The sequence below is a fragment of the Phodopus roborovskii genome, unplaced genomic scaffold (assembly GCF_943737965.1).
Source record: "Phodopus roborovskii unplaced genomic scaffold, PHOROB, whole genome shotgun sequence".
Taxonomy (NCBI): domain Eukaryota; kingdom Metazoa; phylum Chordata; class Mammalia; order Rodentia; family Cricetidae; genus Phodopus; species Phodopus roborovskii.
In genome coordinates, this window is record NW_026125811.1 from 1,345,958 (window position 1) to 1,373,676 (window position 27,719).

The following is a 27,719-nucleotide window of genomic DNA, read 5'->3' on the forward strand; positions in this document are numbered from 1 at the left end:
GAAGAGCGAGTCGGCAGCAAGGCAAAACTGGAACCCAGGCGCGGGGAGGTGGGGGGGGGGCATGAGAAGGAAGCGGGATCTGGAGGACTCAGCGCTGTCTGGGCTTTCGCAGCGGACAGCGGACCGCAACTCATCCAGTCCGCTGCACTGCTGGGTGAAGCGAATCCCGCAGAGCAGCACTTGCAAAGCTTGGAGCGAGAAGTGTCTGGGCTAGCTAGGACTGTAGCAGTGCGTTGGAAAGGAGGGGCCTCCCTGCAAAAGCGGGCAAGAGCACTACGAAAACGCTGACTTGTTTTCCCCAGAGTTGCAGCACTCCTGTCCTTCCTCTTATCATCACGTCGACTGTCACACCTCCCCGTCCAACCCTCTGGGGACCCAGAGAGTCATTGGAGCTCGAAGTCAGCTCTTTGAGGTGAGGACCATCCTTAGTCTGCACCACGGGGTCAGCTAAGGGCGCCGCGGAACCCCATCCTCCTGCCACTGAAGGAGCCTGGACAGCCCCGCGGGCCGCATCCCGGCAGCACGGGTAGAAATACGCAGGCGCGCCCACCACAACCGAAGCCGCTTCCGGGTCACGTGGCCAGACTTCCGGCCCTCGCCACGCCTCCCTGTGCGCATTTGACCAATCGGCTTTCTCGCTCTCGCCGGCAACTATGCTGATACTAGAGGCGGTTGGCGCCCCCTCGGCAGTTTGGCGCGCGTCCTCTGGTCCGCCTCTCCGCTCGCCGCAGCCCGGGCTCCTCCTCCGTCCAGCCTCCGGGGCGGGGTCTGTTGGCTCGCCCTACCCTCGTCGCCTAAGCCTGCCCTCCGCCAGACGGGTCCCCTCCCGGCGGCACCACGGCTTCCCTTCAACCGCACGGCGACGGGGGCTTCCCCTCAGCAGCAGCCGCTGCCTCGGTCTCCGCAGCCGGCCAGCCTCCGCCGCGTCCGCGGCCCGCGGCCGCCGTAAGTGTCAAGGGGATCCGCTGAGGTGGCAGGGATGGGAAGAGGGAGCGATGGCCGGGCGCGCCCCCCGCCGCCCCGTGAGCGCCCCGACGACCCCACCCCGAGTCCTCCCGGGGCGCCGCGCCCCAAAACTCACTTCTGGCGGCGGTGGCGACCCGCTCTTCACTCTGCAGCGCGCCACGGATGCTGGAACCGGTCCTGGGTTCCGCGGGGACCCCGAGGCACCTGTGGTTCTCCGATCGCCTTAAGTTTGGCGGGGCGTTTTTGGGGAGGGGCCGGGGGTGGCGGCGACCGAGGACTTGGCGCCCCTGGCGGGCCAGCGGATGCCATTGTCTTTGCTCCGCTCCTTGCGGGTCACCTCTCTTGGCTTTGGGCAGTGATGGAGTGTGGTCCCGGGAGGAGGGGAGGCGTCCAAGACTGCGGGACCCTAGGGATGCTGGACCGGAGCCCATTCCAAGGCTGAGCCCATTGTTGTTTTTTGTTTTGTTTTTGTTTTAATACCAATCTAGAGAAATTTTTGTCCCGGGATTTGCGGCAAAATCAAAGCGAGGGAAAAGGAATACTTCTGCCACCGTTTTCGTCCCATGTTAGCACATCATTTGTTTTAAGGAAAATGCGTGGTTTCCCGGTCCTCCAAAGTGGTAGGGCGGATACTGGACCCTGCTACAGATAGCCTAGAGCGCATTCAGATAGCCTAGAGCGCACTCCTGTCGTTAGCAAACCTTCTCTCCTGGTCACCGAGATTTAAGAAAACCCAATCGTTTCCTTCCCCAAGTTCTACTAACGGTTTGCGTTGAATGTCCAGTTGATGCTCTACTTGTCGTCCTCTTCGAATGTCGCTGTCTTCAGAACTTACATGGGCGGCACTTAGTTATCAATGAATTATATAGTGTGTGTTTGCCATATAGTATATGTGTTTGCCAATTTTAACTTTATTAAAGTTAAATGGCGTAACTGCGCCATAAATTTCCGGATGTTTTCTTGATGCCTTTTGGGGATATTGCGAAGTGAATTTCCTGTCGAAATTTAGAGCCAGTTTGATTTTATATTGGTTACGTAAATTCCTCCTCCCGGTGTTCAAATTTAAGGTGGTGTGTTGAATATTAAGAATTTGCCCTGGGGTCTTAACTTGCACTGGCGCTGTTAAAGGAACTTAGAAGGGTTAAAAGAGAACATCCATCCAGATTTTACGTTCAAATTAGCTTTACAATAGAGCTCGTTTTTACCACTTGAATTTTAAAGTACCTGCCTTATAAAATGCAGCCTGACCAACAGACATGCAAATGCTAAGTAAAACCATACAAATTAGCTTCAGTATAAAACACACTAGAACCCATCATATATTCAAATGTATTTTTATTTTAAAGTAAGTATTCTGTGAAATGTCTCAAATTTTGTTTTTAAATTAAGTATTCTGTGCAGTGTCTTAATATAAATAACTTTTGGTTAAGCCTTTCAGACTTATATTCTCTTTGACATATTACATTAATTCAGTTCTCGAGTGCTTATTTGTGTTAGATTTTACAAAAGGGAAATGCAAAGAAAAATGTGTTGTTTGTGAGATCTTTTTGATTAATATTCTGTTTTGCTTAAATATCCTAGCATAAATTGAAGGTGGTGCTTTAAGTGATAAGCAGTCTGACTGCAAGAAATTCAGCTTAGAACTAGAATGTCCTCAGGGTGAAAGCTAGTAGGTCTCTGCTTTCCTGGAAATGTACATAAATCAACTAACTACCTGATGTCTACAGTTGCCTTTTGATGCATATAGAGTGTAGAATGTGTAGCACAAGGAGAAAATTGTTTCTTAAACAATCAGAGTTCTTCAAAATATTCACTCCAGCTTCCCACCTGTTCTTATTGCCAAAATTACCTACATATAGTAAGAAGACCTTTCCAAAAGATTTTCCTGCTATTATAACTTCCATAAAAATGGCTGACTAATCATTTGGCAGGGTGTTTACTGTATTCCCTAAGTAGCTCTGAAAATCATGTGATCTTAACTGTTGATCCTAGGTAATTGTATGTGTCTTGATTTTATTTATCTTAACAGATGCAGTTTATGTTGCTTTTTAGTCGTCAGGGAAAGCTGCGGCTGCAAAAATGGTATGTCCCGCTCTCAGACAAAGAGAAGAAAAAGATCACAAGAGAACTTGTTCAAACCGTTTTAGCACGGAAACCTAAGATGTGCAGCTTCCTTGAGTGGAGAGATCTGAAGATTGTTTATAAAAGGTACCATTTTTGTATTTATCAGAAATGTGAAATATGGTCAAACATTGCAGACTTTTATGTCAGTAAACAAGGATTAACAAATATTTCAATGAAATAAGTTTAATGGAAAACTTTCCATTCAAAAATAGTGGCTGTTTTGATTATTTGCCTTAAGCTAAAATACTAGCAGCAGGGAAATCATTTTAAAATTAATTATATAATTACAGCGAAACAGTTATTTGTGCTTGGTCATCATTTTAGAAAAACCTCAATGAATTCATTTCATTATAGGATTTACTAGGGTCAGTATCTTAAATTTTTAAGTAATTCAATAAATTCAGGCATGCATAGATAATAGTGTGATAATCCTTTCTCCTGACAAATCTATAAAGATTTATCAAATAGCTGATATTTGGCATTACTTTTATCTGACTTCTATAAGTCTTACTCATAAAGACCCTGAGCACGTGGACCATTTCACTATATAGACGTTTAAATACTTATGTCTATAAGTATTATTAATTTCAAGTAGACTTGTTGCTGTTGAGGAGTTGTGCTTAGATAAGATAATTTTACCAAGGATAGATATTTTTTTAAAGTGATATTGCAAAATAACTTGTAGATTAGCTTTTTACAGTTATTTTTGTCTTTAATGCTACACATCTTTATTTTATAGAATGTTTTTGTAGGGAACATTTCTTGTTTCTTCCTCATTTCTGGTCCCTTTTAAATAATTTACTGAATTTCTGCATATAAAACACTCTTGTATGGGAAGTGTACAGAGAACTAACAGTATGGAATGCAATGAAGGAGGCGAAAAATCTTGTTTTCTCATATTTTCTGTCACTACATTCCAAATATGGATGTATTCTGTGGTGGAGGAAGTGGCAGGGGAAGAAATGAGATTTATAGGACATAAAGACTCTCTTAGATACTTTAGTCTTATCTTTATTTCATAATGAATTTTGTCAGTTTGTGTGATTTTTTTTTAATTCAGTGTTTGGTTTGGTTTTTGAGAAAGATCATAGAAAAAATGAGCATTTTAAAGCTGGGAAATGCCTTAGAACAATCTACACACACACACACACACACACACACACACACACACACACACACACACTATGTATCTTTTTGCCCGGGGATAGAATCTTGACTAAAACAAGTAGAAATTCAATTGCTTTTGTGGAATCAGAAATAAGAAGCTGTACCATGGCTCAATTGGCCTCTGCTCTCTGCACTAGAGAGAGGTCTTCAATTTGAAAAACACAGTTACTGTTCAAAAATCAGTTTATAAAAGATGAGAATTTGTGAATAGTGACTTGGCCTAAGGTCATATACTAGTGATGGGCATGGGGCTACACTTGCCTTAAGTCTGGAGGCAATGGCTTTAAACAGGTGGGGAAAAAATAAAGATTAGATTTGCATTTCTGAAAAGATTGCTGTGAAACCTTGGCTGGGGGAGTGAAAGCCGCTCAGACTGGCACCTGCAGGATCAGTGGGGGACTGCATAATAATTGGATCCTGAGCTGAGAGAATGAAAAGAGAATACTTGGTCACCCCGAGAAGCAGAGAGAACAGCCAAGGAAAGGGGGAGTACAGTGGAGTCACCTCCATTTCTAGAGTTTGGCTTATGGGATGAAAGGTAAGCTAGAGAATTCAGTTAATTTGGGGACAAGCTGATTTGGCCATATTCACTTGCCTCACTGATGGGATGTGGTGGGCATAGGCATGGCACTTGAAGGTGACAATTAGACTTAAAGTATTTGATCACCAGCATTCAGGTGCAGATGGAAGGGCTAAAGAGGGGGCCTGCAAATCAAAATGAGAAAGAAGCAAAGGAATGGTGTTAGGTAAGTAAAGTCCCTGAGGAGAGAAAGTTGAGAATAAGAAGACTAATGCCAGCTGATCATGAAAAGTTCAGTAAAAGTGAACAGCTCTTAGAATCTTAGAGTGAGCATTCCATGCATTGCCTGTTACCAGAACATTGTCAGTGCAATAGAGACAGAATTTTTGATATAATGACGTGAAGGTAGAGAGATAGAGAAGTTGAAACCACATGTATAGAGTATTTGGGAGAGCTTTGCCAAGGACAGAAGAGGTTGTAACTGCTGCTAGATTTGGATTCTGGAATCCTGGATAAGGTTTATAAAAGATGTGAGAATTTTAAGCTTATTTCTAGATAGTGAAAGGATTCCCCCTTGTGGAGGAGGAAAATCCTAGCAAGAGAACAAGCCCATGAATGGGCCATTCAGAGGAAGAAAAGGAAACAGCAGGTTGGAGCTCATAGACTTGCCGCTCAGCCTATTCCTAGTGCTCTCCCTACCTTTTTCAGAAATGATAAAAGAGAACTCCAACCTGATCTGATATTTAGATCAGACTTTTTTTCTCAAATGAAATTTGGACTTAACAAAAAGAAAAATAGCTTTATTGAAATGTTTCATATACATATATATGTATAATATACATGTATAATGTTTTTCTATAGGCTCTCTCATTTCATACCGAAAACCTCATCTACTTCCCACTTAACCTTGTATTTTGTTATTATCAGGTGATGTGTTTTTCCTCCTCCAGCTGGAAGATAAGACCTTTTTAGCCAGAGAATGTCTATTGAGCTCCTAATAAATTATGCTGTAGGACATTCACTGTTCTTAGCGTGTGTTTTTTATGCCGTCTTTGTTCATTTGTCCTGTTCATGTTCTTCACTGAGCATTTGGTATACGTATTTTCCCTTTGTGGGAGGAAGCGGTGAGGGAATAAGGGTAGAGTCATTGAAAAGACAGGCTGAAAATGTGGGACTTATGGTATGTTCCCATGTGCCATCACCTAGTTTTGTAACTTTGAATTTATTTTTTTTTTTGCCTTTGTTTCCTTCCTCATCTTTAAAATAAATGCTCCTGAATATCCACTAGAAACAGAACATTATGTGCCTAGTTTGTGAAACATTTCATAGTAAAGGCAATTGAATTTATGTCTTTTAGAATTGATTTTAAAATGCATCCCATTTTAATAACTTGAGAATTTGTTGAAGGGTACTTATTGATTTTCTTTACTAACAAAAGAAATTTTAACGACATACCAGTGGGTATTGAGAATAGTTTAGCTACATTCACTCACAGTCAGCTGATATTTAGCTGACTGTAGAGAAGTCATGTGTCTTGAATATAAGAATAGGCACTTTCAGATGTTGAGTGCCAGTAATTAGAGTAAGCCCTAATCCATGCTGCTAAAAATAACTAAACATACCTCTCCTCTTACTAGTCTATTATTAATTTTACTAAGAGAACAACATGAGCTCATATTGAATTTTAAAGCACCATTTGTTCCTAAAAATAGGGAGTACTCTTCAGGTTCTCTTGGTAATCTTTACTAAATCTGTATTGCCTTTTTTTTTATCTCTTTCCCTTTTCAAAGCTCTTAATATATTGCATTCAGCATATTTTAATTTTAGCCAGGTGCAGGATTATTTTAATACACTTCACAGCTGTGGTTTTTAATCGAAAATTTGGGCTCCAGGGTCAAATTTCTGTTCTCATCTGGTTACTTTAGCCTGGATCTCCTATAAATGCAAGTAATAATGATATCTTGGTAGGGATGTTGTGAGATTAAGATGCTAAAATATGCAAAAGCCTTCACTAACATTTAGTGCCTCACTTATAGTGAGTCTTTCCATGGTACCTGCTATTGTACTTCTGTATATTCTTCCTCAACATTCTGAAGAGGTGTTCTTATCATGCTAATAGCTGTCTCTTCACCAGGAAGGATTAGTTCTTTATGTTGATGCCTTCCCTCATTCTTAGTGAAGTAAACAGAGGATTGAAGTTGCCACTGAATGGTTGGTATAGGAGACCCTGGATTTATCTCTAGAATGACAAAAAAAAAAAAAAAAACTAAAATGAAATACTATTGGAGTTCGTTTTGTTTTTCTTTTAAAAGTATTTTTGGTTAGTACCTAGATCAGTCCTGTATTTTTTAAATTCTTGATTGGTATAATTTAGGGCCTCCTACTATTTAGTTGCTTAAATATTGTTTACTTGTAAACAAAGAGGCAATATTGTGGATAAAGAGGCAAGGAGATACATACTGGATACCTAACCGTAGCATGGGAGAAGTTTGAAAATAAAGAATCTTACCCCAAACTTGATATTAGTAATCTCTGCAGTAGAATTATTTGTTATTGTGTTCATAGAAACAACTTGTATCTGTCTTTTGGTCTGTCATTTTTATATCAGTTCCTTTAATCTTTAGTTTTTGTAATTCAGAGAATATCCTGTATCAGTGTTTCTCAACCTGTGGGCCACAACCCCTTTGACAACCCCCTGTCTCCAAAAATATTTACATTACAATTCATAACAGCAACAAAATTACAGTTATGAGGTAACAATGAAAATAATTTCATGGTTGGAGATCACCACAAAATGAGGAACTGTATTAAAGGGTCACAGCATTAGGAAGGTTGAGAATCCTTGTCCTTTATCATTTGTGTCAGATTCTCCAGAAGCTATTGAAGAGCATGGATTAGGGAGGGTGGAGAGAGAGTTAAAACAGTCTTGCTTTTTAAATAGATAAACAAAACAAGGTTATGATGGGAACAAGAGGAAGTTCTTTGCTCAATTTAGAGATGGTGCTTTGTTTTGTGTTTCCTGTTTCTCTTACTGGGGATGAGGGAACATATTGAAATGTCTACTCTGAGAGAACACAGGCTTGCAGAGTTGAGGCTTCTGTGAATATTTTATCCTTCAATAACATGTCCTAAAACATTGACAGTATCTTCAATAAGCTCTTCAGTTGGGATATATTGACAGCTTGTTTTCTCCCCCATTTGCTTGTAGTTTGAATTAATCACACTGTATATTTTGTTCTAATTAAGTAAACTTAAGAAAAACTGTTTCAATTCTATTTTCAAATGTTCAGAAAGAAACCTAAAAAGAAGAGCAAGATCAATTACTCTTTCTAAGAGACATGAATGAGTTATTTCTTTTTCTCTTTTCTTCTTGCCTGTGTTTCCCAAAACTTCTCATGTACATTTATTGCTTTTGTAATCTACAAAAAAGAACTTGTTTTAAAAAGAAGGATAAATATAATTATAGTAAGCATGAGGACTTGTATAACAGGACATTGAAAATATATTTAGAAAATATGATTATAAGGGTAATATTTTTCTGTGATTCTGTTTCATGACAGATATGCCAGTCTGTATTTTTGCTGTGCTATTGAGGATCAAGACAATGAACTGATTACCCTGGAAATAATCCATCGCTACGTGGAATTACTTGACAAGTATTTTGGCAGTGTGAGTAGTAGATTTAGTCTTTATCTTGTCTCTAATAAGCTTATTTGGGGATTCTAACTGTGAGGAGAGAACAGGAGTGACTATATGTTTGTTTAGTTTTTCAAGACAGGGTTTCACTGTGTGGCCTTGGCTGTCCTGGAACTCACTTTGTATAACAGACTGGCCTTGAACTCATAGGGATGTGCCTGCCTCTGCCACCTGAATGCTGGGATTAAAGGCATGTGCGTCTACCGCCCTGCACTGACTCATATTTCTTGTCCTGTATCTAGTCAACTTTCAGAATCTCTGGCCCCACAGATGTACTCATTTAATTATAATGGCGAGAATAAGTTTGAAAATAGTAAAATAGAGGGGCAGGATAGATAGTGCAGTTGGTGAGGTGTTTACCACCCAAGCATGAGAATCTGAATTAAATCCCACTGTGCACCTAAAAAGCCCATGCTGACTCTTGCTGGTGATGCTTTGTAAATTTTATGTGTATGGATGTTTTGCCTACATGCACGTCTATGTATCACTTGCACACTTGGTGTCCACAGAGGCCAAAAGAAGGTGTCAAACCCCCTGAAAGTAGAGATACAAGTGCTTATGAGTTATAGTGTAGGTGCTGGGAATTGGATCTTGGTCCTCTGGAAGAGCAGACAGTGCTTTTAATTGCTGAGCCATTTCTGCAGACCCTAGCTTTCACTTTTAATTCCTTGGAGATTGTAGACAGGTGGATCTCTGGAGCTCACAGACCAGCCAGCCTAGAGCCCAGGTCCCAGTGAGCGCACACACACACACATATATACACACACTAGTGAAATAGAAGAGTCCTATTGCTGTACATTAGCATTCTGGAAGTGTGAAGTATAGCTTTCAGAATTGTTAGCAGCTTACTTGCATTCCTCAAGAAATATGTTTTTACAGATTAGTTTTTATGAATTGAAAATTATTAAGCTGACTACACAGAGTGTGTGCAGAGCCAGGTCTTACTTGTAGGCACTATGTCGTCAAGTACTTGAGATTTGAAAAATTAAGCTTACACAAATCAATGGTGCTCAATCAGCAAGGTTTCCATTTTGTAAAGAATTAAAATCAATTCAATCTGATCAGATTTTATTCACTATTAATAAGCATCTTTAGCTTAAGTTTTAACAGGCTTTGTTTTGTTTCATTTTGATTTTGCTTTTCAGGTGTGTGAACTTGATATCATCTTTAATTTTGAGAAGGCCTATTTTATTTTGGATGAATTTCTTTTGGGAGGAGAAGTTCAGGAAACGTCCAAGAAAAATGTCCTTAAAGCAATTGAACAGGCTGATCTCCTGCAGGAGGTAAGCTACTTAGGCTCCTGAAAAGAAAATAGCATGTTTTGCTTTTGCTAGGGAAATGTCAGTCATCATCCCTACAAGTTTCAAAAATTATTTTAAAGCATGCTTGGTATGTAGTTTTCATGTATAGTTTGACTGGAATATGTGTCATTCACATCAACTCAACAGTTATCTATGGAAGAATGGTTTTCTGTGGGGAGGGCCTGCCAGTGAAGCTGATTTAGAGGAGAGACTACTTCAATTAAAATAAGTTAATGAATAAATTGATAAATAAATGTATATATTAAAAGGGAGAACAATTGGCCAAAAATATCAGTCATTTGACAACTTCTCAACCTTTGTTTGGAAATACTTAAAATCCCCCACCTTTTCCATTAGTGTGGATAATTGGGAGTTGAATGTGAGATGATGGCATTTCCTTTCCAAATTGGTTCATGTTTTCACCTCATGTCCATTAAGTGTAAAAGTAGCCAAGCAAATGTTAGTGTTTTCTAATTATGCTTTTTATAGAACCCTCTGGCTTTGTGTTAACAAAATTAACTTGAAATGAATTTGTACTTCTCTTTGCTCTTTTGAAATAACTAACATGTTCTGTCAAAACTATTATATTCCTGTCCTTTAACTTCCATATCCCAGATCCATAGCAACCCCTTTCCCTTCTAATTGCCTTCAACATCCTCAGCTAATCGTGTGTTTGATCTTAGGTAGCAAATTAAATTGTGGGTTAGAAGTAATTGTGGTTATTACAATATAGAAAGTTTAACATGAAAGTGAGTTAGTAAAGGCAAAATAGGGTATTTTCATTAAGGTAACTATGTGTGTGTTTGTGTGTGTGTGTAACATAAATGAATATTTGTGTCTCATGGGTTCATTTACTAAAGTGTTGAAAGTTACTTGTATTCTTAGTTTATTTTAACCCTTTATTCATTACACATTTATTATGTTCTTAATTAGTAAAACAGACTTTAAATTCAGTTTCTTAGTATTTCTGAAATGGCTAGCTTTAAAGAAATGACTAAGGGGAGAAGAATAACTTTAATTCTCTGTTAAAATTTCTTTCCTTTTGGCCTCTGTGCTGGAGGGAACTCCTAGTGAATTCACTCTATCAGTCACCTAAGGCTGGCTTCAAGTGTTGTTGATATCATCCAGAGTGTATAACTATTCAATGTGAGACAGTGAACTGTGTATTTAATGATGTTGTAGTTATCAGCAAAATGGCTGGTGAGTAGAAAACTGAAGTATTTCACTGATGGTCCCTCATGCCATCTACTGTTTGGTAGTCAAATGAGCACAGACCTTTCCCTTGTGTGCAGTTTGCCATGGTGCTTTATTAATTGATTGCAAACACATCATATTGCAAACAGTATATCCTACTGTTATAATATTGGTTTTAAAGTTAGCATCTCCTTTTTTGTTGTTTTCTAATCAAACTTAAGAAAGATAACAACAGTATTTAAAAAAAAATTAATTAGGTCAAGCTACAGCTCAATTTGAAGAATGTTTGCCTAGCTTGCATGAAGCCATAAGTTCAATCCTCAGCTTAGCATAAACCAGATATGTTAGTATGTGCCTGTTGTCTTGGTCCTTGTGAAATGGAAACAGATGAATCAGGAGTTCAAGGTGTGGACTACAAAGTAAATTTTGAAGGAAGCCTGGGCAACCTGAGGCCCTGCCAAACATAAAACTAAACAAAAGATAGGTCCCAGTATTAGGAACTGGAAATTCTTCATATTTGTGTCTTGTCTTAGTAATGTTTAATTATTATAGAACTATAAGCTCTTATATCAGAACTTGGTATTTCTTCTGTTTTTTTACCATTTTCTGATTAGACTTTTATTGTTTTGAAGAATTTTTAAAGCTATTAAAGCTCAGTATTTTGCTTTTAATGTGTTCCTGGAAAATTGCTCTATGCTTTCTAATAAGACAATGTCATGTTTACTTGATAGTATGTATTTACCCTATGAGGGAATACAAAGTATTATTATGGCAGTATGTGCTATTTATTACTTCTTAGGCATGAGAATGTTCACTATTGTCATTATTAGTAATTAGAACATTTGATTGAATATGTAGATTTATTGACAGTATTTTCTCAAAGGTCTCCTTGTTGTGATTTATCAAAATACGTAGGTCTATAATAACTTTCTAGGTATTATTGTTTGAAATATAGTAGTCACTTTGTCAGTATCCTCAAGTGATTTTATTTCTAAAATTGTTTAAGTATAGCTATTTTAGATAAATGTATCCTGAAATTTGCAGTAAAATTACTAAAAACCTGATTTAAATGTAATTTTTCATATATTATAACTTCTATTTTGTGTCAAAGTCTTTATTTGAACTGTTTTAATATAAGATAATTTTGAATTAAGAATAAACTTAATCTGTTGGCTTAGTAATATATACAAATTATAACAATTTTGAATTTAGATATTTTTTATAATTTGTGAAATATATTTCTATTCTTAATTATATTCAGAAAATTTATTAAAATGTTGCTTTTTCCAATTCTATAAATATATAAATTAGGTAGTCTTTCATGTTATGGGCTAGCAGAGAGAGCAGATGTCAGTGATTAAAGTAGATTTTCTTCTGTCATGCCGCAGTTAGTAATAAGAACAAAACAAATGTATATCTGAATAATAACTGCCAAAATATTAGTAAGCATTGTGGCTTAATAGTTTGTTTTTCATATTTTACATTTGTAGCCCAATTCTATGTTTAGACCTTTTGGTTACATGAATTCATAATTACATTTGGGATGGAAAGCTCAGAAATTGGCCCATTATCCAACTTTTAATATTTGACTGTTGTAATTTAAAACATGTCATCTCAACATGCCGCTGGTACTAAAGTTGATTTCTAAATTAAGATATGACATGCTGAGATTAATAGTTATATTCTTTATAATGCTTAGCATACTTAGTTTTTGGGTGGTAAAGTGAGGTATAATGATTCAGTTGAATTTATTTTATAAACACATATATTGATAATGACAAAGCAAATAGTAGTATGGCTTTTTCCCCCTGTGAAGTCAGGCACTTACGAGTTTTTCTCTACTCCTTAATTTTATAGAGCCAGAATGAAGAATGGGGAGGTTTGTCTGAGGATATCTTATGATAAAGAGCAGTCTAAGACTTTAGTTCCTTTGATCCCCAACTTATTTATTGGTAACTACTAAATTTACCATTTTTGTGGCATGGATAAAATGGCACTATGCAAAGACTGTTGCACGTGAGATGATTTCAAGTCCTTGCTTGATCTGGGAAGATCAAATAGTTAAATATTAGGCATTGGGCTTGTTATAACCCTAGAGGTAGATGCATGATGGTATTGATCAATGCTTTGAGATGTCGACCTTTCTTTCTTATACTAACAGCATCATTTTGAAATTCTTGGGAATTTTTTTTTTCTTTTGAGCTTTGTTTGCTGTTGGCATTGTTTCTCACTAAAGTAATCCATGAAATGGAAAAGAAGTGAGGTGCCAAAAGCAAGCACTGTACTCATGAATTTGCTTCTACTGGAAGATCCACTTTATGAATAATTCTACTGGATTTGCAGATATTTGTCTCGTCTAGAAAGCGGTAGTTTATGGAGAATTACTGCTGCTAAAATTGATTTGTTTTAGTGCCGAGGCCTGCATGAAATGTCTTAATAGTATGCTTTGTCTTTGTGAAAGTAATCATTAATCTGTGGGACTGCATAAAAAATGGAAAGGTAAGAATCTTGAGAGAAAAGTGATTTCTTTAAAGAAATGAGGTTTTTATAATGACATTAAGCAAATAAGTATTTCTTGAAGTATCTTACAACATTATGAATATTTAAGTTTTTCAAAAATTAGACATAGCTAATAAGAATATTTAGGCATATTTAGGCAAGCTTCAAGAATATAATCAATTCTTTTAAAGGCATAGATCTTTTAAAATATATACAATGTCATTTAAGAGCAAAACATACTTTGTTATATTTTTCTGATTTGCTTTAAGAAGACAAGACCCCTGTAATTCTTTTGTAATTACCATTCTCCCATATTTTATCTTTTAACCCTAAACTGTTTCTTTAATTGGGTTAAAAATTAAGGCTATATTTATTGATGCTAGAATGTGTTAAATGTAGTTCAGATTCCGCTAGAACAGGTTCTGTAGAAGTGAGGTTTTATTGATGATTAAAATAGTTTAGAAGCGGATAGATACACAGGCAGAATAAATCTCCTTTAGCTTTACTTTCAGTGCCATACAATATGAGTAGTGTCATTGGTGTTTGGTTTGCAGGTTGTAATCATTTTTGTTCTCTGTAGTTTTAGTCATGGTTTCCTTTGTTTGTTCTTTGGGATTTTAAGCCTACCCCAGTCCTTGTTTCCTTTCTAACTCCTGGTGAACCAGCTCCGGCTACTCTTGAGCTCTATTTCTTTTTTGTTTTTGTAATGCCTAGTGATAGAACTCAGGATAGTGCCCGTGCTAGGCAAGCCCTCCATCACAGACCTGTATTCCTAGCTCCACTTGGCTTTTTCTAATCATTAAAAGCTAGAGTAATTTAAATAGCCAATTATTTTAAATTTGATCTTGAAATTATTTTTTTTCACTAGAATCCATAGTAGTATATTATAGTACAAAGTACAAAAATTATTGAATACTCTCATTTCTTCCTTTGTTCTCAAATTTTATATTCTATTTTTCTTTTTTTTAAATGCCAATCTTAATAATAAATTTCATGATCCTAGGTTTAGGACCTGCTAAGAGCACATTCCAAGTGGTCAATGGTGTTTTTTTATTTTTGTTTTGTTTTTTGTTTTTTCATTAAACAGTACTTGATAAAAGTTTTAGGTTTGAGTTATTCCCCTACTGACATTATAATTTGTTTGGTTGTCTCTGTGCTTAAAACATAATTTCCATAGTAGAAATATTAGTAAATACAGACCATCACACTAGAATATAATCTTACCTACCAAGCAGAGCCAATTAGATTAACTCATTCTCCTGGGAATGAGAAGAGGACTTCCAGTCGTGCACTTCCCGAGTACATTGGACTATTCATGCTCAGACAAATTCCTGGTTGTTGAAGCAGTGCATTGTGACTGGCATCTATTAGGTAGAGACCGCATTACTAAATTATCTTATTCTGCCCAGGACACACCCACCAAAGAATTATCCAGCCCTAAAAGTCAGTTGTGTTCAAGTTGAGAAACCCTGACTTAATTTAACACCTTGAACTAAAATTTTCATTTCCATTTATAAACTGTTAAATCTTTTTAATAGGTTGTAGTATTCATATAAATAATGACTGAAAATTAGTCAGAAATGCAAAGGAGTAGAAAAATTCACTTTAAAATTGTGAAAAGTGCATATGTTAAAGAATGCGGAAATGGCTATAAAAAAAACTACCCCCATGATTTCATACAAATTTCCTTTGCCTTGCAAGTAGCAACTGGGGAGATAATCTATGGGTACCTTTAGAACCTAACCCACAGAAAAGCTTATGGGATGTCACTGAATAATCTAATTTCCTCAACAACTAGATCTGTTCACTTCTATTAAGGTAATTGAGTTTTTATGTGGAAGTAAGATAGAATCTACCCTGCAGGCAGGCAGAACACTATTGAATTTTCTGCTGATTTCCTTATCCACTTTAGGATGTGATCATTTCTTAAAGGAAGAATAAAGTGACCAGAATTTACATATACAGACTTCCTATTGTTATAGACTTTTTGTTCTTCCTTACTCTGTTAGTTTTGAAGTGTTTGTTTGAAATTCTGATTCTAAGAAATCGTTTGTTTAGAAAACTGATTAAATTTAGGATATTTAAAGCCAAATACACCTACTCTAGAATAAGGTTAAAATATCTCTTTACTCTAAGCTAATTTTCCTGTTTTATTTAAAAAGTATAATAAGATGCCAGAGACAGTAATTTGTCCTTAGCATCTTATAATTAACAGGTTTTAGAGTAGCATTTACAAGATATAATACAAAAAGTTACTATACTTATTTTTAAGACAAAAATAATAGAAATAGATGAGTAGCCCAGTAGGAAAGAGCAGAGGACATGACTAAGTCAGGGATGTAAAAACAAAAAACAGTCTTTACTAAGACAATACAAATTAAAACACCAACTAATCCTATTTAAAAAAAATTTTTTGCAACAAAAAGAGATGTTCTTGTTACTGTTTATAAACACTTAAACTTGTATTTCATTTTGAAGGAATAGTTTTGTGGTATCTATTTCATGATGACACATGTACTATATTTTTGTTCCATTAGTTGCACATTTAAGAATTTTATCCAACTGAGAAATGTATGTATGTATGTATGTATATGCACCAAGACATAGGCTCAGCATAGTATTTAGCCATTGGATTTATCCAAATGTTCATTAGTGGGAAACAAGTGAAGAGAATTACAGTCATACCTGCAATTGTTAACATAACTGTTAAATAAATAAGACTTAACTTCTGTATATGATATGGAAAGATACTCAAGATATATGAAATGACAAATGATCAAGGAGTAGGATATTGCCTCTTATAAAGCTCCTCGTCCTGTTTTTCAGAAGAGGAAAACAAGTGTGTAGTTAACATTACACATTTCTTGATGGAGGAATGCTGCTGTTTGAATGAGTTCACATTGTCTTGCCACAGATGATAAAGGCCTGAGTAGAATTTGCTAAAAATAAAGTTTCATCACACAGAGTAAAGTACTTTCAGCTTTTGTCCATATTATACATCAACCATCTGGAACTGCCATAAAGCTCTTGCTACTCATTACTAACTTAATGTTAAAGAAAATCAGTAGGGGGCTGGAGAGATAGCTCAGTGCTTAAGCGTACTTGCTGTTCATCCAGAGGCCCTGGGTTCAATCCCCAATACCCACATCAAGTGGCTCACAACTGTCATTCCAGCCCCAGAAGAATCTGACATCTCTGGCTTCTGCAAGCACTTGCATTCATGTACATACTCACATGCAGAGAGATATGCCTACATATAATTAAAATGACAGCAATAATTAAAAATGCAATTCCAAAGAAAGAAAGATTCAGTAGAAAGTTTTATTTATTTATAAATGTTCATAAAATAGGACTATACCATGTTGCCCTATCATCTAAAAGGTATCTTATAAGCTTTTCACTTTTATTTTTAAAAAAATTCATTGCACAAATTAGATCTAAGTGAACTTGCCATATTGTTTGGCCCTTTAGAGCTTTAACCCAAAGAATAGAATTTCCATGCTGAGCATAAGAAATCTGTATGCTTCAGAATTCAGTTAGGGTCAATAAAAAAAGGACCATTGTGTTATAAAACATGAGACAAGTATATACAAGGAGTATGGGAAGAAACTCCTTTAGAAATTTCAGTAAGGTGATAAACTTGAAATCACACTTCCTTATATTTGCTTTTAATTAAATATAACTTATCTTCTCTTTTGCCACATTCAGCTAGAATCAGGAGAGTAGCCGTTCAGTCTTGAATATCTAACACCATTAGCTTGGTTAAGCATCTCTCAGTTAACAGTGCTTAAGCCAATGCAATTGCTAGTTTAGAATGGTTTCAGCTTTCCCTTTAGTTTTACCTGTGAGCCATGTTGTAAGCTTAGCATGGTGAGTGAATAGCTAGGAAATTTCATGATAGTAGGGGTTGCCTTTTCTTAAGGAGACAGGTGGTTTTGAAAACGATCAAAAGTGATTCTTGCCCTACTGTATATATCTGGTCCTTTTTATAGCTTGAGAATGAAATGATTCTTAGTGCAGAGGAAAGTTGAAAAAGCATATATACTGGGAAGGAGCTGATGCAAAGAGTGGGGACCTTAAGGAAAAAAGGGGAAAGTATGCTGTATTGAAGGGGGTGGGGTAGGGATGGAATAAAAAAAAAAGCACTGGTTTTAGGCAAGAAATGTCTCCTTTGTTATAAGGTACTTGTGGAGTAAAGCTGGAAATCTTTTGCCCTCGTGAGCTAGATGCAAAATTGAGAAAGTTCTTCTTTTCTTAGATTTGGAAAAATGACATCTAGAGGAGAACTGTTGGAAACTGAGAAGAGGAGATAACAAGCTAAGTATAGGGCTTGACAACAGATTCAATAAAGAAAACATAGTGCTGAATGGATTGCCCAAAAGTGAAGGCCTATTTCAAGTTGAAAAGTGCATTTGTAATCGCTATTCAGAAAAACAAATTGTGACAAAGAATCTGCACTAAGGAAAATTAGTGGTTTATATTTATATAATGTAACTGGGTTACATTTTTTTCTCAGTACTTTTCTAGCCTTTATTCTTATTTAATTTAAATCGCTGGCATTTTAGTATATTCATAAATGCAGTTTGCTCAGTTATATATATGTGACTCTTTCCAAAGGTGCCCACGGAAAGAACAAAATAGTAGACCTAGCTGCATGGGCTCTACTCAAAATGCACAGGTAGTATGAGGGTCCAGAATAGTGAAGTTTATGTTGAATTACAGACATAGTTAAATGTTTTACCTAAAAGCCCAGCTTTAAATGTTAAGTAGCCATTAAGGCATTTATCTATAGAGGAACTTCTTCAGATGTTAACAATCTGAACTGAACATTTCCTAGTACCCTAAAAGTGATTAAAGGGTACCATTTACTATATAATACTACAATTTATTTTTGTGCATTTTAGAGGCTTTTTTTTTTTGAAGGATGCTTTTCCAATAAAGGGGTTTCTTCTTTGAAGACTATTCTTGACAATTGGTGGGTACTAATTTGTTTAAATACAATAATATGGACCTTTGGCATTAAAGAATAATTTGGCTTATTATCAACCTTTTGCTTCGCAAAGAGTAGTTTAAAAAAAAAAATGTTAGTTAAAAGCGATGGCAATGCCTGGGGTGGCCACATTTCAAAATTGTTCATATAGAATTTTTGTCCTTGTAAGTCTCCTCAGGAAGGAATGACTACATTTTATTATATTTTTTATTTTATTGTTTTATTTTAATGTATTATATTCAGCCCTGTTGGAAAACCACCTTTCTCGTTCAATGGGCAGAAACCTTTTCGTGGTTGGTTTTCATATGAAATTATATCAAACTGAGAAATCAAGAAGTTTAAAAACTATAACATAAGACAAAGAACTGGTATTGAAGTATAAGGTTATTTGAGACTTAAACTTTTCTTGTTCTCTCTCCAGAAAACAGAGAATATGTATCACAGCAAGAGTTTCATTGGGTATAAGAAAGCATACTAGAATACGTGCTGGAGTACAGACATGCATCAAAAATGTAGTAGGCTATATGAATTCAGTTTTAATTAAAATTTTGTCAAGTTTATTATTTGTATTTTGGCATTATTTGGAAAGTTAATTGTAATTAGATTCCAATGGATAGTCCCTATTATTTTATTAAATTGATGCTTTGTAGGAATATTTCTCCTAAAATAACCCATAATTGGGATTACTGAAATACTGATGAGAGTCACTGACAAAGTATTTTTAATACATTAGTAATGCTATTAGTATAGAATTAGACTTTCCCTGTGAGAATGAAAGCTTCTATAAGGAAATGATCTATTGGGCATTATTTTATTTTACTTGCTTGTTTTAGCGTTACACTATTCTAAATTGGAAGGGGGAAGCTTTTACAGCCTAATAGTTTAGAGTTAAAACTTTAAAATTCATCTGGGATGTTGGAAGTTCCTTAAGACACCACCTTGGGTTATTTTGTCACTTTTTGATGTGAGAATATCTAACATCTTGTTAGATATATTTGTAGGTACAGACATTTAACAAATTTGGGGAATTCCTTAGAATAATTTTTAGGACTTAAACATAATCTTCAGCCTCAAAGTCACATTTTTTTTTAGCTAAGGCAACAATTAAAAGCTTTCCTAGGTACTTAACAATACCATATAGTGACTACTTGTTCATGGGGGAGCTTTTTCTCTGGGATCTCTCCTTATTGTAATAGGACCATAATGAATGTAGCACACTGGTGAATAGGGAGAATTCTAACTGAACTTGTTTCAGATTAGTAGTAAATGCAGGGCTTTAAGATTCTGTGGAATGTAGGTCATCTTGTTTACTGTTCCATACCACGAACTTGAAATGTACAAATCTGAACTGGGCATTTTTAAGAACGTAAATGTTCAGGCAAAAACCAAAGAATAAAAGCAAACCTGATGCTTTAGATAACTTTACTGTGAACTAAACAATCTCAAATTTTGATTGTGTCTTCATCAGCTTGTATACTGTGTGTAAAAATATATGCATTTCTTTTGTAGCCACGGCATGAATATTTTAATGTCCCTGTGTACTAAATGACTGCTCATCGACTATGCAGAATTTCACAGAGGAAATAGAGAACTGATATACTTATGAAAGAAAATGTCCTCAGCTTGGTGACTAATTCTCCTGTAAAAAGATAAAAAGCATCTTAGACCTAGTACCTTTATGATTGTATTTTTTTCTGTACACATTCCTAATTTTATTTTCATTCTGTATGTGATATTAATATATTGTTTATTTCTGTCTATTCCTGTCTCTTTTTGAGGAAAATATGACTAGTGAATATTTTGATTAATATCCTAAACATGTGCAAGTTATCATTAGTAAACCATCCGTGATTAATCTTATGAGAGTATAACAGAAAGGCTAGGCTATCATAAATGTTTACCAAAGAAAATACTGTAAGAAATTCAGGCAAAATTAGCAGCACCACAGTATTTAGTTCATTGCTGAAGAAAACCAAGCTTTATTTAACACTAAGATTATCTTACAGTCTGTATGAGCTAATATGTTCAACTGTACCACATGAAAGTGTGTGTTGAAGCAATATAAGAAAAAAAGTCAATTACAATTATGGAAGACCTAAGGTTAAAACATTGAATTTTCAAGAAATTTTGTAGTGCCAATATTTATGCACTGTCAAACAATCCTTTTAAAAACTATCAGAAAGCTGAAATGTGTGTTGCTTGGTAAGAACTCTTTTGAAACAGTAATACTGAGCCCACTTATATAATATGAAAATTCTGATCATTCATTTTCAATATCCAAACATTTTTATTAGTTAACGGCTTCCTAATCAATATATTAAGCCTTCAAAACACTCAATGCTGTATTAACTATGGTCTTATGTTTTAGAATACTAAAACCTTTTAACACTAATTTTACATAAATGTGCTTTTAATGACACTTAGCATATTTTATTGTAAAAAGTACCAGGTAACTTTTTGTTTATATCTAGAGAGTTTAAAGCCTAAGTGAATTGTCCTTAATAATTTCAGAGACATAGTATTGCATGCCTGTCGTCCTAGCACTTGGGAAGCTGAGGCAAGAGAAAGATGAGCTACTATGTTACCTAGGGAGTCCTTGTCTCAAAAGACAAAAATTAAATATGCCAAAAAATACCGAAACCTGTTTCCCACTGAAAGATCTGTGAAAATATTTTAGGGAATGTAGTATTAGGCAGCTGTCTAAATTGACTATCTCCATTACCATATGAAGTGTCACAAAACATTGGTCTTTCATTTCCATTTATTCCCATCTTCCCACCCTACATGTTGTTCATCTGACTTTAATGTTGCATAAATATGCATTGTCTCATGCCTGTTTGTTCTGGATGCTGTGTGCTAAGCTGTAACAAAATGTTGCGCTTTGGAGGGGGGCAGCGGTAGGGGCATCTGTATACAGCTGCTTGCTTTAAATTAGCAGATTCTAAAATAGCTTTTCTTGCATGTCTAAAATAAAGTATTGCATGTACTTTGTCTCATGTGAATGACTTTTTTCTACTCCATCCTTTTTGATAAAATAACATTTTATATTTTCATTTTTCCAGGTAATTTTTTAAAATTGTGATTAAAAAAAACATAGAATTCACCATTTTAACCATTTCTGAGCCTACAGTAGTGCTAAGTATATTCATATTGTACAACACATATCCAGAACTTTTTCATCTTGCAGAACTGAAATTACATAACTCACCAGCCAACCACTTCCCATTTCTCTCTCACTGAAGAAAGGCCCTGGTAACAACCATTCTATTTTAATCATTTCCCTAAATAATTTTGAGCTACAATTTCAGTGTGTACTTGTAAAAATTACATTTTGTTTTATAAACAGTTTGTATAAATACTCAATTTATCCAGTCTTAAAAGAATAAAATAAAATGTGTAAATTAGGCCTTTTAGAGAGGACATATTTTAAATAATGCCCATTTAGAAAGCAACATGATTCTCTTCAGACCACAGTCAGTGAGCATCCTGGAGAAATTTGATCGTCCAGGGAATAGATATGGGCCATTTTTATCTAGCTAGACTGAGAATATAAACTGACTAGAATTCAGTGTAGGGATCCTTTAACATTGTAACATATTAAAGGTAGCAAGAAGTTTTAAAATGGCTCAATATTAAATGGAAATAACTTTTAAATTCACATGTACTTTGCCTCATGTGAAGGACTTTTTTCTACTCCATCCTTTTTGACAAAATAACATTTTATATTTTCACTTTCCAGGTAATTTTTAAAATTGTGATTAAAAAATAACATAGAATCCATCATTTTAACCATTTCTGAGCCTACAGTATGAAATATTTTAAGTAATTCAGATGTCACTCTCAGTGTAGTTAAAGAAAGGCAAACATTTTTAAGCAGAAGAGATTGGCATCTATCACTACTATTGTTAGACTGCTTTTAAAAACTGTCATGAAAATGTCTAGACAAAAACAGAATCCTCATACAGAGCATTCATTCATTCATACATCATTCAGCATCAACAGTTACGAACTTTATATCCACCATGTCCCAGACAAACTGTCATTTCATCTTAATGTTTCAGTATGTATTCCTAACAGATCATTGCCACAACAAATAAAATGGACAGAAATTAACTTTGCTTTGTACCTGGCTCAGCTTTTCCTAATTATTGATGGGGAATAAATGCCTTCTTATAATGTATAAAATTAGATTCCAAAGAAATTTTATATTGGATGGTTCATAGGCCTTTAGTCTCGTTTGTAAGCAAGCCTGATGTTTGTTTTTGGTTTTTCACTCTTTGCCATTAAAAAACAAAACTGGACTTTTTGATACCATACAGTTTCCCACATTCCTATATATTCTCATGGCAATGTTTACCTTTTTCTTTTCTCCTCCTGATTAGACTGGAGTATCAATTCGGGGGTTGGGGGGGCAAGTGTACTGCATAGATCATACTACCTTTTGAAAAAAATGTCCTTTTTTCACTAAAGCTGATTTTCACACATTCTTAATTCCTATACAAGCATACTAACAGACATTCTATGAACATTTTTGGCTATAGTATTTAGTACTAAATCCCTTCATTTAGATTGTAATAGTGTAATTATCAGCTAATATTTTTTGAAACACTTTCTTTAAATCAGGCATTGAGCTTTAAACTAAATCTCAGCACATAAAGGTAAGTACTACTATTTTTGTTTCCCAAATATGGAGACAAGTTTTAAGTCATTTAAGATTACACTATACAGTGGATTTCCTACCATTCAACCTAACATTCTAAGGATTCCTGATTTAATATAATTTTTCTTTTCCTTGTTTTGTGCTGTCTCGTGATTAGGATGCAAAAGTAAGTTTATTATTGGATAACAAAATCTTACATTGTTTTCATCTATTAAAGGAACAGTGATGGCTTTCTAATTCCAAAATTGCTAGTGATAGCTACCCTATTTTATTTATGGTCTATTTTATTTTTGTGGTGTACAAAATTGGCCAGTTTGGAAAATTTTAAAATACCTTTTTTTAGATTTGGCAGATTTGGCTTTGACATTGAAAAACAAATATTCATTCTTACATTAAGACGAAAAAGCCTTTTGTTCCATACTGTTTCTTCTTAATGTCACCTCCACCAGTGCTAGTGGTTGCCCAAGGGAGGTCTGGGATGGTGGCTGTTTCTAAAGCATTGCAGTGGACAGTTAAGGAAAACCTACACAAGACATTTTTTCTAGAGAAGTTTAGATGACTCATTAGAACTTGTGGGGAAGGGGCTTTTTATTTGACTTTTTGAATTTTGTAATGTTTTAGACAATATTTTCTGCATATAATTTCATACATTGCTAGTCAATATACAATGGGCTTGATTGCTTTTTGTTATAGCAATGGTGCTCGGCACACTGGTCAGTAATTAGGTGTTTAGTAAATGCTGAAAACATTCTTCTGTGTTTTCAGCACAAATCTTTGAAAACCGTTGGCTGTCACTAGTAGATTGCTCCTGTGACCCCAAATTGCCTTCTTTATTCTCTAAAATGAGCATGCCCCTTTGTGTGTGCTTTTCATATTCTTAAGGATCTCTCCCTGTATCTGCTTACCAGAGTCTCACATTTTTCCTCCACAGGAAGCTGAAACCCCACGTAGTGTTCTTGAAGAAATTGGACTGACATAACTGTACTCCCTTGCTGATGACTTCTTGTGGCATTTCACACACTGTAGATGGTCACTGCCTCTCATGTCCATGTTAGCTAATGGTGTAAGATGATGTCTTGTCAGTATTACTGTCTTGCTAAGCTGCTTCATTCAGGCCTACCCAATTTTTTTGAAAGGAAACTTTGGTTAATCAAATAAGGGACATAAATGTGAATTAGAAAGATACAGGAAAAGTAACATACCATTTCTGAACATTTTAATTATGTGCATATATTAAAATGATGTCTATATTCATGTATATCCAAAAATCTGGCAAAATACATTTACTAGTGTACTTGCAAAAGGAAACTTAAATGAAGTGAAACATGGTTTGATTGAAACCAAAGAATAGAGTAGTATTTCAGTATATATAAGAATAAAGGAAATTGACACATCACAGATCAAATGAAGGAAACTTTATTGAAAATTTAGGCAACCAATATACACTAAAACAAAGGGAATAGATGCTTTTAGAGAACTTAGAATGGTCTACTTTACACTAAAATTAAGTAAGTATTCTGAAGGACTGGGACAAGGTCAAAAACTTTCCTAATCTTGAGCACATAATTTTCAAGGCCAAGGAACATTTAACTCCTGAGGTGAAGTTTTAGTGGTCATAATCATGTAGTTACTTAACTGTTTTCAAGGCCCCAAAACAAAATAGGGCAGTTAATTACCAGGTATCCTTTATAACAGTATGTTGCTCTCTTCACAAAGTGTTATATAAAGTCATTATCTAAAGCATGAATGTTCCTTCTGGGGTGCTTGTTAAAGCCAAATTTATTTTTGCTTCCCCACTGCTTCCTTCCAATTAGAAGTGCTACAAACTTGACAGCAGCTCCCTTTCCTTCCATGTCACTACCTAGTCATCAGAAGTCTTGTGGAAATTTCAGAGATACGTTTCATATAGCAACGTGAGAGTTGAGTGAAGTAAAATGGCATTAGTTGGCCCTATATTTTTTCAAGCTATATAAATGCTCTGCATCACTTTTATACATACTGACACATACATGAACACATCTCCCTGGTTTCTACTTTCCCTTGTATATGCTAGGCTGGAGTAAGCTTTGCTGTGATTGTGAACAACTTTCAAGCCACCTGAACACTGTCTTATCACATCACCAATTAATGGTAATAAATGTTCTACAAATACTGTGGTGTACTTTTATCTGTTTCCAAATGTTTCATCAAATGAGGGAGAGCTGTTGAAGAGGGAGAGCTGTTGAAGGAAGGGATCTTTTTTTTTCCTCCCCATACAGTGTTGACAATCCCTCTCCATCTGACAGCCCACCCCCTGCACTGGAATGTGATGGTGGTTCCAAGCACACACAAATATGACAAGAGTAGGAATTTTCATGTACATCAAACTCACTTTTAAAAAGTCACATGAATTCTATCCTATCAAGAACTTACAACACACTTATTTTTCCATTAATAAATGCCGCTTTTAAAACCTTGATGCAGTTGCCTTTTATATACTCTTTGATTTAGCAACTCAGATTTCTCCAGATAATCAAATGCTATCCAAATGATGAATCCTCACCTCCTACATATGAGGAAGTGCTAGCACATGCAACAGACTGATTTGCTTACTCTGCTATCTAATGTAAGCAACAAGTCAAAACTTCCAGTTTTGTGGTTATGAGGCCTTCTACTACTACAAATAGAAATTGCTTCATTCAAAGCCTGAGATATTTAAGATCAAGGAAAGGATTCTCAGGAAATTAAGTTGAAACAAACAACTGTAGGTTTAAAGGACTTTGGGAGAATGCAGCTGTTCCCTAAAAGGCCTGTGGGTTCCTGTCAGTAATGTGGAGTTGAGTTGTGAGTAGTTTATCACAGACACACATGGACACCCATTTATTATAGTAAATGTAAGCACAAAGTCACTATCAGGGTAATCACCCAGTCAGCGGTTTTCTAAACTTAACCCTGCACTCCATACTGGCCAACAAACATTTGAGGGCAAAGTCACCACTTGATCAGTTGTCTTGAGCCCAAGATGTATTTTCTTTCCTTTCCCATCATACAGCTTTAGGACTGGGGATGTACCTCAGTGGTAGCTCTTGCCCACCATGTTTGAAGCCTCAGCATCATACATACAAATCAATCTTTACATAATCTTGACTGAAGTTTGAACAGTATTTTAAGAATAACAAATTTACTTAAAACTATTCAGCATTAGTGAGCCCAGTGAATCTAGAAATCCATGATTTTTTGTATGAAACAGACATTTAGAATGAAACAAGTTGTATTTTGTTAGACTTTTTCAACACTTTATGCCTTTTTTCTAAAGAAGCAGGGTCTCACTCTAGCTCTGGCTGACATCAGCCTCCCCAGTGCAAGGATTACTGGAGTAAACTACTACACATGACTTGTATGCATCCTTAATGAATTCTCAAATGTCAGACTGTTAAATACCACATGACACTGAATTTTGAGGTCCAGAGCATGACAGTGACAGTCTGTGAGAGGAGAGCATCTTGGGAAAGTTAGGAATAATATACATGACCCTACAATCAGTTCTTCACCTACCACTCTTCTGTGATTATTATACCGTGACTATTTTAACAGTGCATGGAGTTAATAGTAACTCTTAATTTTCTGGGAAATGACAAAATGCCTCTATATAAAGAACTTTCACAATATACTGTTCAAACAAGATATGCACCACGACAGTCCCTAGGTGAAGGAGGAACTATAAATATGGGGAAAGAGGAGTATGGAAATGAGTACTTCAACACTTTAAAACAGGAAGTAAGTTTGAGAACAAAAAAATCAACTTTTACATATAGAAAAAAAATATAATATTTTAAAAGCACAAAAAGAATGGCCATTAAGTAGAAAAAATATTGTCAATAAAAGTAAGCACTTAAATACCTAAAACTTGCCAAACTGGTAAAGATCAAGATAACTTTGTGCTATGGGAGCTGTAAGGTGACCTTTCTTGTAGTCTTCCTGGAAGGCAATTTGGATTGCTTTCTTGATATAGTTTATTCTAAGAAATTGATCCAAAAAATGTGTAGAAATCATTAAAATCTAAGAGGATCATCTTTCAAAATCCAACAATAGGGATGTCAAATAAGCGTAGATGTATTTATGTGGTGAGTAAAAATAAGAATTATGGGACAAAAGAATCAGGATTGATGAAGTGAAACAATTGAGTGAAAATATTAAAACCATAAGTGACATTTGAGTTAAAAAATAAAGTGTGTTGGGCTAGAGAGATGGTTCAGTGGTTAAGAGAACTGACTGTTCTTCTAGAGGACCTGAGTTTGATAAATTCCAGTCCAGGGAATCTTCTGGCCTCCATGGACACTAGGCACACAAGTGGTACATGCAAACAAATATATATGTCAAATACCTATATGCATAAAACAAAAATAACGAGTATGGACATGTAACACAAATAAAGTTGGGCTGACAAGATGGCTCAGAGGATAAAGATGCTTGGTGTGAAAGCCTCATGACCTCTGTTCAACCCCTGGATCTCACTATAACTGGCCCCTGGAAATTGTGCTCTGACCTCCGTGCTTGTGATACACTTACGCAGAGAGGGAGAGAGGTGAGAGAGAAATACAGAAAACGGAAAAAAAAAAAAAT

At 35.8% G+C, this 27,719-nt stretch overlaps 1 protein-coding gene across 4 annotated transcripts; it reads left to right on the top strand.

Moving 5' to 3' along the window:
• Positions 1–783: 783 nt before the first annotated feature.
• On the top strand, positions 784–25,266 carry Ap1s2 (adaptor related protein complex 1 subunit sigma 2). Of its 4 annotated transcripts, none has more exons than XR_007834114.1 (6): positions 784–945; positions 2,996–3,174; positions 8,338–8,446; positions 9,619–9,756; positions 12,826–12,920; positions 24,049–25,266. XR_007834114.1 is itself a non-coding variant. In XM_051178744.1 (5 exons), the coding sequence occupies exons 2-5, from the start codon at positions 2,996–2,998 to the stop codon at positions 17,744–17,746; spliced, it is 447 nt and encodes a 148-aa protein (XP_051034701.1). In that variant the 5' UTR covers positions 785–945; the 3' UTR covers positions 17,747–18,052. The 4 variants fall into 4 exon arrangements, 2 of the variants coding, with proteins under 2 accessions (XP_051034701.1, XP_051034699.1); XR_007834115.1 differs by lacking the exon at positions 12,826–12,920 and adding an exon at positions 19,967–23,283 and having other exon boundaries at positions 785–945; XM_051178744.1 differs by lacking the exons at positions 12,826–12,920; positions 24,049–25,266 and adding an exon at positions 17,726–18,052 and having other exon boundaries at positions 785–945.
• Positions 25,267–27,719: the final 2,453 nt, after the last annotated feature.